This window comes from Magallana gigas, chromosome 6 (genome assembly GCF_963853765.1).
Source record: "Magallana gigas chromosome 6, xbMagGiga1.1, whole genome shotgun sequence".
Classification (NCBI taxonomy): domain Eukaryota; kingdom Metazoa; phylum Mollusca; class Bivalvia; order Ostreida; family Ostreidae; genus Magallana; species Magallana gigas.
The window spans coordinates 37,797,979-37,810,165 of NC_088858.1; the positions used below are offsets into that span (position 1 = coordinate 37,797,979).

The 12,187-nt window shown below is 30.9% G+C and overlaps 1 protein-coding gene across 3 annotated transcripts in view; it reads left to right on the plus strand.

Moving 5' to 3' along the window:
- LOC105332994 (uncharacterized) overlaps positions 1–12,187 on the plus strand; it is a 31,186-nt gene continuing 18,999 nt past the window's right edge. Inside the window, exons 1-10 of one of the 3 annotated variants that reach the window (XR_010714725.1) lie at positions 1–514; positions 1,360–1,440; positions 2,147–2,203; positions 3,949–4,029; positions 4,735–4,791; positions 5,247–5,327; positions 6,035–6,091; positions 6,547–6,627; positions 7,335–7,391; positions 7,580–7,656. Coding sequence is in view for 2 of the 3 variants with exons in the window: in XM_066087818.1 (XP_065943890.1) it covers positions 187–514; positions 1,360–1,440; positions 2,147–2,203; positions 3,949–4,029; positions 4,735–4,791; positions 5,247–5,327; positions 6,035–6,091; positions 6,547–6,627; positions 7,335–7,391; positions 7,580–7,656 (957 nt within the window). In the remaining variant the exon portion in view is untranslated. The remainder of the gene's footprint in view (positions 515–1,359; positions 1,441–2,146; positions 2,204–3,948; positions 4,030–4,734; positions 4,792–5,246; positions 5,328–6,034; positions 6,092–6,546; positions 6,628–7,334; positions 7,392–7,579; positions 7,657–12,187) is intronic. The other 2 variants (XM_066087818.1, XM_066087819.1) reach the window with 2 other exon arrangements.

The following is a 12,187-nucleotide window of genomic DNA, read 5'->3' on the forward strand; positions in this document are numbered from 1 at the left end:
CTTGCCTTTAGATCCGAAGATATTAGATTTCAGTGTTTGACAGAGAATCGATTTAAAAAGTCGCGAAAAAAAAAAACAGTATTGATTAACGTATGATCCACCAGACCAATCGCTTTGCATGCTTAGAAAATAATTGGTTTAAATAATTTTGAAATTAGAAAAACTAGACGCAAACTAAATACAAAAATGTCGATGGCGAATGTTAAAATGGAAAGCAACGCATATCTAGCTTTTATGATGATTTTATCGGTACAAGGAGAATTCATTTCTAATTTCATGTTAAGAAATTCGTCCTACGGCAACAGAGCAACTTACGCAATTAATGTAATTTTTACGTCAAATTGCCGTAGTCTTTTAGACTGTGCATCTCAATGTACAGCTTGGGGTGAGTGTAAATCTGTGATGTTCAACATGGACACTCGTCAATGTCAACTTCTGTCTGTCCACATGGATGACCAATCAGACGCAGGACCACACACTTCCGTAGGTTGGCTGTACTATGAGAGGAAAACTGGTAAAAACATTTCGGTCATTTTCTCCATTGTAAAAAGGATGTTTATGGTTTTTGTAAGTTTTTAGGTTCTTTGGGGGAGATGAGTAAATGGGCTTCGTTGAATAAAATAGCATTTCCGTATGTTGTTAAGTTTCCTAAATCCGCTTTAATTAACCGGAAGAAAAATATTATTTCTTCAATTTTATGTGTTGATCGGAGAGGGGAATAGGTGTTCTTCTATTGAGATGGCAGCTTTGCTAAGATATATCAAGTTGTATTGAACTGTAAAATTGATTGAGTCAAAGTTCTACCAACTCAATCCGATGTATAATACTGTTTAATTTCCATAATGACCGGGTTCTCCTTTTGTCAATGCAGAAATGTTGTTGCAATGTTCTGTCTATTTGATTTTTAGAATAAGGAGACGATTATTTCATATACGTATCACTTCATATACAGTAATCGGCAGACAACCGTAATTAGCGCTGGATCTTAACAGTCAACATTTGTCATTCTTCACGTTATATTCATGGTTATATAATTTGCTTTAAATTTGATTAAATTTAAATGCAAAAAATAAAGATCTCATAATTGTGAAAGATAAATAGTGCACAATAATGTTCCTCTTTAAAGGTCATTTTTTCATCAAAATCCAGAATAAGAAATTTAAAGTAGTATACAGGAACTCATTTTGTCAGAGCAGCAGTAATTTCTCTGATTTTGGAAATATTTGTTATTATTCTATAGTTTTTATTTAGTTATTATTCGTATTCCTTTCAATGAAAATAACATTGTTAGATTAATACGTTATTGTACAAGTATTATTTTTATCAAACAGTTTTTCTTCATTTATATATGTTTTATAGAAGATGAACCAAATACAGCCACTGAGACAGCCGATCTGCCGACAACAGTAATTAGCACTGAAACTTCGCAGTCATCATCTCGTAAATATTTTTTGTCAGCTTATTTCCCAAAAGCTTTATATAACATGAATGTAAAAGAGGTTGCGTTTAAGATATATATTCGACAGGAATCTCAGCGCACAGGGAGAGTGAAAATTTCATCGATTAGTTTTGCACATTTTTCGAATTATAACCTATATTTGGTTTCTGTTGGACGTGGAATGGGAAGAAATATGTTTGAAATGCAAATTACATAAATAATTTTTTATTAAAAAATTTAAAATATCTTGTTGACATTACTGGTCATGGTTGATTAGATATTTAATTTATGCATTTATTCACATTAAATTTTAAACCCTAGAGTGCGTTACTTGCAACCAAAATAGATTTTCTACATTTTCGTTAAAAATACATTAAAATTCCCATAAAAAATTAAGGGCATATATCCTTCTTTGAACAACACAATCTTGCTTCAGAAATGATACTCTAACGATCCAAAAAATAAAATTTTGGTGTAGCATTCCACCTTAAATCCCAATTGATTTGTGTCGATGATTTCTGCAAACTAAATATCATGTGCGCCCAATTTATTTCTTCTTATATAAATATATAATCGTAGAGAAACATTTTATTGCACGGGGGAGGGGGTCATTGATATATTAAAATTCACTAAATCAATTTAATATTTCACTAATAATTTAATTCATTTAAATGACTGAAGCTTAGTCGATGTCAATTACATTAACAGCTAATGTCGCGACTGACTTGACAACAGTAGTTGACTTTGAAACTACAACTACATCTGGTAAGTATCTAAATTGTATATCTTGTGTCATTTAATATTATATTTTCATACATTTTTATAACGCAGAGAAAACTAGACTTTCAGTGAAAATCCAACCACCCATCAGCTGTTTATAAAGATAACTGTTATCAGTTTGTATATCATGCATACATATGTACGCATAATGAAGTGAACCATTTTTTTCACAGACTGTAACAATAACAATAATGTTTCTCTTTAAATGTCATTTTTTCATCAAAATCCAGAATAAGAAATTTAAAGTAGTATACAGGAACTCATTTTGTCAGAGCAGCAGTAATTTCTCTGATTTTGGAAATATTTGTTATTATTCTATAGTTTTTATTTAGTTATTATTCGTATTCCTTTCAATGAAAATAACATTGTTAGATTAATACGTTATTGTACAAGTATTATTTTTATCAAACAGTTTTTCTTCATTTATATATGTTTTATAGAAGATGAACCAAATACAGCCACTGAGACAGCCGATCTGCCAACAACAGTAATTAGCACTAAAACTTCGCAGTCATCATCTCGTAAATATTTTTTGTCAGCTTATTTCCCAAAAGCTTTATATAACATGAATGTGAAAGAAGTTGCGTTTAAGATATATATTCGACAGGAATCTCAGCGCACAGGGAGAGTGAAAATTTCATCGATTAGTTTTGCACATTTTTCGAATTATAACCTATATTTGGTTTCTGTTGGACGTGGAATGGGAAGAAATATGTTTGAAATGCAAATTACATAAATAATTTTTTATCAAAAAATTTAAAAAATCTTGTTGACATTACTGGTCATGGTTGATTAGATATTTAATTTATGCATTTATTCACATTAAATTTTAAACCCTAGAGTGCGTTACTTGCAACCAAAATAGATTTTCTACCTTTTCGTTAAAAATACATTAAAATTCCCATAAAAAATTAAGGGCATATATCCTTCTTTGAACAACGCAATCTTGCTTCAGAAATGATACTCTAACGATCCAAAATATAAAATTTTGGTGTAGCATTCCACCTTAAATCCCAATTGATTTGTGTCGATGATTTCTGCAAACTAAATATCATGTGCGCCCAATTTATTTCTTCTTATATAAATATATAATCGTAGAGAAACATTTTATTGCACGGGGGAGGGGGTCATTGATATATTAAAATTCACTAAATCAATTTAATATTTCACTTATAATTTAATTCATTTAAATGACTGAAGCTTAGTCGATGTCAATTACATTAACAGCTAATGACTTGACAACAGTAGTTGACTTTGAAACTACAACTACATCTGGTAAGTATCTAAATTGTATATCTTGTGTCATTTAATATTATATTTTCATACATTTTTATAACGCAGAGTAAACTAGACTTTCAGTGAAAATCCAACCACCCATCAGCTGTTTATAAAGATAACTGTTATCAGTTTGTATATCATGCATACATATGTACGCATAATGAAGTGAACCATTTTTTTCACAGACTGTAACAATAACAATAATGTTTCTCTTTAAAGGTCATTTTTTCATCAAAATCCAGAATAAGAAATTTAAAGTAGTATACAGGAACTCATTTTGTCAGAGCAGCAGTAATTTCTCTGATTTTGGAAATATTTGTTATTATTCTATAGTTTTTATTTAGTTATTATTCGTATTCCTTTCAATGAAAATAACATTGTTAGATTAATACGTTATTGTACAAGTATTATTTTTATCAAGCAGTTTTTCTTCATTTATATATGTTTTATAGAAGATGAACCAAATACAGCCACTGAGACAGCCGATCTGCCGACAACAGTAATTAGCACTGAAACTTCGCAGTCATCATCTCGTAAATATTTTTTGTCAGCTTATTTCCCAAAAGCTTTATATAACATGAATGTGAAAGAAGTTGCGTTTAAGATATATATTCGACAGGAATCTCAGCGCACAGGGAGAGTGAAAATTTCATCGATTAGTTTTGCACATTTTTCGAATTATAACCTATATTTGGTTTCTGTTGGACGTGGAATGGGAAGAAATATGTTTGAAATGCAAATTACATAAATAATTTTTTATCAAAAAATTTAAAAAATCTTGTTGACATTACTGGTCATGGTTGATTAGATATTTAATTTATGCATTTATTCACATTAAATTTTAAACCCTAGAGTGCGTTACTTGCAACCAAAATAGATTTTCTACCTTTTCGTTAAAAATACATTAAAATTCCCATAAAAAATTAAGGGCATATATCCTTCTTTGAACAACGCAATCTTGCTTCAGAAATGATACTCTAACGATCCAAAAAATAAAATTTTGGTGTAGCATTCCACCTTAAATCCCAATTGATTTGTGTCGATGATTTCTGCAAACTAAATATCATGTGCGCCCAATTTATTTCTTCTTATATAAATATATAATCGTAGAGAAACATTTTATTGCACGGGGGAGGGGTCATTGATATATTAAAATTCACTAAATCAATAAAATATTTCACTAATAATTTAATTCATTTAAATGACTGAAGCTTAGTCGATGTCAATTACATTAACAGCTAATGTCGCGACTGACTTGACAACAGTAGTTGACTTTGAAACTACAACTACATCTGGTAAGTATCTAAATTGTATATCTTGTGTCATTTAATATTATATTTTCATACATTTTTATAACGCAGAGTAAACTAGACTTTCAGTGAAAATCCAACCACTCATCAGCTGTTTATAAAGATAACTGTTATCAGTTTGTATATCATGCATACATATGTACTCATAATGAAGTGAACCATTTTTTTCTCAGACTGTAACAATAACAATAATGTTTCTCTTTAAAGGTCATTTTTTCATCAAAATCCAGAATAAGAAATTTAAAGTAGTATACAGGAACTCATTTTGTCAGAGCAGCAGTAATTTCTCTGATTTTGGAAATATTTGTTATTATTCTATAGTTTTTATTTAGTTATTATTCGTATTCCTTTCAATGAAAATAACATTGTTAGATTAATACGTTATTGTACAAGTATTATTTTTATCAAACAGTTTTTCTTCATTTATATATGTTTTATAGAAGATGAACCACATACAGCCACTGAGACAGCCGATCTGCCAACAACAGTAATTAGCACTGAAACTTCGCAGTCATCATCTCGTAAATATTTTTTGTCAGCATATTTCCCAAAAGCTTTATATAACATGAATGTAAAAGAAGTTGCGTTTAAGATATATATTCGACAGGAATCTCAGCGCACAGGGAGAGTGAAAATTTCATCGATTAGTTTTGCACATTTTTCGAATTATAACCTATATTTGGTTTCTGTTGGACGTGGAATGGGAAGAAATATGTTTGAACTGCAAATTACATAAATAATTTTTTATCAAAAAATTTAAAAAATCTTGTTGACATTACTGGTCATGGTTGATTAGATATTTAATTTATGCATTTATTCACATTAAATTTTAAACCCTAGAGTGCGTTACTTGCAACCAAAATAGATTTTCTACCTTTTCGTTAAAAATACATTAAAATTCCCATAAAAAATTAAGGGCATATATCCTTCTTTGAACAACGCAATCTTGCTTCAGAAATGATACTCTAACGATCCAAAAAATTAAAATTTTGGTGTAGCATTCCACCTTAAATCCCAATTGATTTGTGTCGATGATTTCTGCAAACTAAATATCATGTGCGCCCAATTTATTTCTTTTTATATAAATATATAATCGTAGAGAAACATTTTATTGCACGGGGGAGGGGGTCATTGATATATTAAAATTCACTAAATCAATAAAATATTTCACTAGTAATTTAATTCATTTAAATGACTGAAGCTTAGTCGATGTCAATTACATTAACAGCTAATGTCGCGACTGACTTGACAACAGTAGTTGACTTTGAAACTACAACTACATCTGGTAAGTATCTAAATTGTATATCTTGTGTCATTTAATATTATATTTTCATACATTTTTATAACGCAGAGTAAACTAGACTTTCAGTGAAAATCCAACCACTCATCAGCTGTTTATAAAGATAACTGTTATCAGTTTGTATATCATGCATACATATGTACTCATAATGAAGTGAACCATTTTTTTCACAGACTGTAACAATAACAATAATGTTTCTCTTTAAAGGTCATTTTTTCATCAAAATCCAGAATAAGAAATTTAAAGTCGTATACAGGAACTCATTTCGTCAGAGCAGCAGTAATTTCTCTGATTTTGGAAATATTTGTTATTATTCTATAGTTTTTATTTAGTTATTATTCGTATTCCTTTCAATGAAAATAACATTGTTAGATTAATACGTTATTGTACAAGTATTATTTTTATCAAACAGTTTTTCTTCATTTATATATGTTTTATAGAAGATGAACCACATACAGCCACTGAGACAGCCGATCTGCCAACAACAGTAATTAGCACTGAAACTTCGCAGTCATCATCTCGTAAATATTTTTTGTCAGCATATTTCCCAAAAGCTTTATATAACATGAATGTAAAAGAAGTTGCGTTTAAGATATATATTCGACAGGAATCTCAGCGCACAGGGAGAGTGAAAATTTCATCGATTAGTTTTGCACATTTTTCGAATTATAACCTATATTTGGTTTCTGTTGGACGTGGAATTGGAAGAAATATGTTTGAAATGCAAATTACATAAATAATTTTTTATCAAAAAATTTAAAAAATCTTGTTGACATTACTGGTCATGGTTGATTAGATATTTAATTTATGCATTTATTCACATTAAATTTTAAACCCTAGAGTGCGTTACTTGCAACCAAAATAGATTTTCTACCTTTTCGTTAAAAATACATTAAAATTCCCATAAAAAATTAAGGGCATATATCCTTCTTTGAACAACGCAATCTTGCTTCAGAAATGATACTCTAACGATCCAAAAAATTAAAATTTTGGTGTAGGATTCCACCTTAAATCCCAATTGATTTGTGTCGATGATTTCTGCAAACTAAATATCATGTGCGCCCAATTTATTTCTTCTTATATAAATATATAATCGTAGAGAAACATTTTATTGCACGGGGGAGGGGGTCATTGATATATTAAAATTCACTAAATCAATTTAATATTTCACTAATAATTTAATTCATTTAAATGACTGAAGCTTAGTCGATGTCAATTACATTAACAGCTAATGTCGCGACTGACTTGACAACAGCAGTTGACTTTGAAACTACAACTTCATCTGGTAAGTATCTAAATTGTATATCTTGTGTCATTTAATATTATATTTTCATACATTTTTATAACGCAGAGTAAACTAGACTTTCAGTGAAAATCCAACCACCCATCAGCTGTTTATGAAGATAACTGTTATCAGTTTGTATATCATGCATACATATGTACGCATAATGAAGTGAACCATTTTTTTCACAGACTGCTCATTGTGGCACTATCGTTTCGGTCATTGGTACTTGTTGGATTCTAATAACAGAACATTTAACGACTCACGGGTAAGATAACATATAGCACTTCAAACATTTGTTTTCTCTTCGGATTTAATTTCATAGGAATATGCTGTGTAATAATTCTAATAACTAGATCTCGTTACGAGTAACGAGTAGGTCTTCCGTCCGATTTTGTTTTATGTGATTCAATGAAATATCGATAATCTCTGCCAAATCTGAGATCTTGGTGAAACTATGTTTTTTGTCTTAAGACAGGAAACGGACGAACGGAAGTGATTAATGAAAGTTTTTCTTTATACATTTGCCTAGTGTACATCACTGTTTATTATCCTAGATGAAACACCAAAGACAACCAGTTAAACTTGATAAAAACATGAATTGTATGAACTCTTCTCGTGAGTACCGGAAGTAACGGTTGACAAAAAAAACCTGTTAAACAATTTTTCTATCAATTGTCTAACATTCATAAATGTTCGTGTCTCTATCACTTACAGTGACTAAAATCTCGCGGGTATCAAATTTGTAAAAAGGATTTGTACCTAAGATATTTGATATAACTCACCGGAAGTAGAATATGTTTGCTTATTTAACACATATAAGATTTCAAGAATATGGTTGCTTATTTAACATATATAAGATCGTGTAATGATATACCGGTATTTATTCCATGTAAAAAAAAAAAATAAGGAAAAAAAATATTTTAAGTGCTTCCAGTGACGACCGGAAGTGACGACGATTCAAACAAAATAATGTAAACATGGATACATACTAAGGGCTATCATCCCACAAAGTTTGGTTGTTCAAGTCATCACTGTTTTTGAGATCTCGTGGAGTCATTGTTTTTATGTCTCTTCACAGGAAACGGACAAACGGAAATGCTCAGCGAAAATAAAAACTTTGTATTTCTTGAACATTAGACACTTATACTTTATTGTTTATTAATTGAACTAAAACGTTCAAAGAAAAACAGTTAAACTTTCAAACAGCTTGATTTGTTTTAACCCTTCCGGTGAGGACCGGAAGTGACGGTTAACAAAATGAAAGCGATTACACGCATTTTCTATTGAATGTCTATTATCTATATAAGTTTCGTGTATTGATCACTTTATTTTCTGAGATTTCGTGGGTCAAAAATTTATTTAATAAACGCTTTCTGAGATATTTGAGATATCTCACCGGAAGTAGAATTTTTTGTTTTTATTTAACATCGGATACATGACATATGTAAGAATTATTACTTATATTTCAATTCTATATGGAAAAAATTAAATGCAAAATTAATAAAAATTTGAAGTGCTTCCGGTGACGACCGAAAGGTATGACGAACAAAACAAAATAATTTTAAGACATCTACAACAGTTACTATAGTTCTATAATCCTACAAAGTCTGAATGCTCAAGTCCTTATCATTTTTGAGATCTCAATGTCACAAGCTTTTATTCGCGGGACAGGAAACGGACGACAAGAAATGAACTTTGAAAAATTAAAAATTGGATCCTTGAGATATAATTTATTTCTATCACTCCTAAAAATTTCAAGAAAATCTATCGAGCCATCTCTGAGAAATCGTGTGCAAAGATGGGGAACAAAATTCGTACCCAATTTTCGAGCCATAGTGAGCTCTTAAGAACGGCGCCAATGGCGTAAAACAAAAACAATACGCACAACTTCAGACTATGGTCTACCTATCCTGAAAATTTCATATTCATATCTCTGATAGTTTTCGAGATGAAGCGTGCACAAAATGGGTCGAAAAAGTGACAAAATCAGCAATAAATCGGTACCGGAAGTGACGACGGCAAAAATATTAAAAACAAAAATAAATTCAGATCATTTCCTATCATCTTTGAAAAAAATGTGTAAATCAGTTGGACAGTTTCCGAGAAATCGCGTGCACAAAATTTGTGGGGGAAAAAATAATAACTAGATACAATCTCGTTACGAATAACGAGTAGGTCTTGCTTGCGATTTCTGTTTTAAATCATACCATGAATAATCGATATAATTTCAGAATTACCCCCCCCCCCCCACCCCCCCCCCCACCCCCCCACACACACACACTTTCAGATAATGTATACAAATCCCTAATTACGTAATAAATGGGTGTGGCAATGAGTTTTCCAGGTAGATATTGCTACAATCAACAACTTTGCTTCTATAATGCATTACGAAATCTTAATCGTTTTTATGTAATTTGTAATGCACTTTACGAGTCTCTTGCCCCCCCCCCCCAAAAAAAGGGCCAGCCACTTTTTCTTGATTTCTTTGAAAAGGTCTTAAGAATACTAACATTTTTTGTTCTTACACCCATCTAAAATTGTTGATCATTTTTGAGATACAAATGATTGAATATTTTAGGGACCAGCCCTGTTTATCCTTAATGGGGACAAAAATTCGTGTTTTGATAAGTGGAATCGATTTAAATCATAAATTCAAACATTTTCTCTTCTATGATGTCTAACAAAATATTTCTACATCTATAGATAGATCGCGTCAAAGTTTAAGTACTTTGGCCTCTAACAATCCCTTATTACGTAATAAATGGGCGTGGCAATGATTTTTTCTAATAGATATTGGTATGATCAACAACTTTGCTTCTATAATGCATTACAAAATCTTTATCGTTTTTAAGTTATTTGTAATAGAGTTTAAGAGTGTCTTGATTTTGCTGGTAAGAACTTTTGATTCCCTACCACTTTTGTTATATATGTCTTAACAAAATATCAACTGATAAAAAGATATAAATCAAAACGTGTGAAAATTTTGAATGAAAATTCGTACCCAGTGTTCGTGCCCAGGCGATCTCCAAGAAATGGCACAACAGACATTAAACAACTACATGCTGCACAACTTTAAACTATAGTCTACCTATCCTGAAAATTTCATATTCATATCTCTTATGGTTTCCGAGTTTATAGCTTCACAAAATGAGTCGTCAAAAATTACAAAATGGCCGACAATTCGGTACCGGAAGTGACTACGTAAAAATTAAGAAAAATGTATGAAGTTTAGATCATGCCCAAACATCTGTGAAAAAATGGCTGAGATCGGTCGAATAGATTTCGAGAAATCTCGTGCACAAAATTTGGGGGAAAAAATAATAACTAGATATCATCTCGTTACGAGTAACGAGTAGGTCTTCCGTTCAATTTTTAAACAATACGATTAAATATCAATGAAATTTCAGAATTCCCCCTCAACCATTCCCTTTCAGATAATGTATTTGATTGTCAATATCCTTTTAAATGCTTAACAAAGTATTTTGCTTTTTCACATACAGCACAATAAAGATTTAAGGTTTAAAGTCCTCTAAGATCCCTAATTACGTCATCAATAAGTGTGGCAATCAGTTTTAGTAACTGATATTGTTACGATCAACAACTTTGTTTCTATAACATATGACCAAAATCTTTATCGTTTTAATGGTATGTGTAAAAGGCTTTACGAGTGTCTTGGCCCCTAATTTAAGGGGCCAGCCCCTTTTTCATGAATTCATTCGAAAGTTCTTACGAATACCGACATTTTTTGTTCTTACGCCTATCTAAAATTGTTGATCATTTTTTAAAGATAAAAATGATTGAATATTTTAGGGGCCAGCCCTCTAGATCCTTAATAAGGTCAAACATTGGTCTTTTGATTAATGTAATCGATTAGAATCATCAATGCAGACATTTTCTTTTCTACAATGTTTAACAAAATATGTCTCCTTCTCTATATATATTGCGTGAAAGTTTAGGTACTTTGGCCCCTTAGAATCCCTAATTACGTAATAAATGGGCGTGGCAATGATTTTACCTGATAAATATTGTTACGATCAACAACTTTGCTTCTATAATGAATTAGAAATTTTTTATCGTTTTAAAGTTATTTGTTATAGAGTTTACGAGTGTCTTGGCCCCTAAATAAAGGGGCCAGCTCCTTTTTCTTGATTTGGTTGGAACGGTCTTAAGAATACAAACACATCTGAAATTGTTGATCATTTTTGAGATACAAATGATTGAATATGTTAGGGGCTCTCATGTTTCTCTCATTTTGACAATTCAAATTTCAGGATATTAATATAAGAATTTGTTGAAGGCTTCATTAAACTGACTATTTTTAAATTGTTCCCAATTGTACAAAATAATTTCTGAATTCGTTGGTTAACAATACGATTGATTGTTCTTGAATATCCGCCGAGAAATTACAAAACACTGATGAAATATTAAAGGTTATCCCAGAATCCTCCCCTGTTGAAACATGATATGCCTTGAAATTTTAATGCAGAATACAGCCAATACAAATACGTTTTAAATGGCATTTCCTCTTTTCAGACGCAACGCTATGAATTAGTTACTATACATGTATGCTAGATATGTTCCTGAAAAAGAATTTTTCCGAACAAAAACTAGTTTTTTCTCTCATTCAAACCAAATTCATAGCTATCTCGTTTTAAGGCTACGTATGAACAAAAAGACAAATGTCAGCCGCTGCTCATTCGCTAAAAAGTACATAATACGACAAAGAATATTAATCTTGCATAAGCCTTTGTTTCTGTTTATAATGGAAATCAATGGCTGGTCCACTATTTCTACAC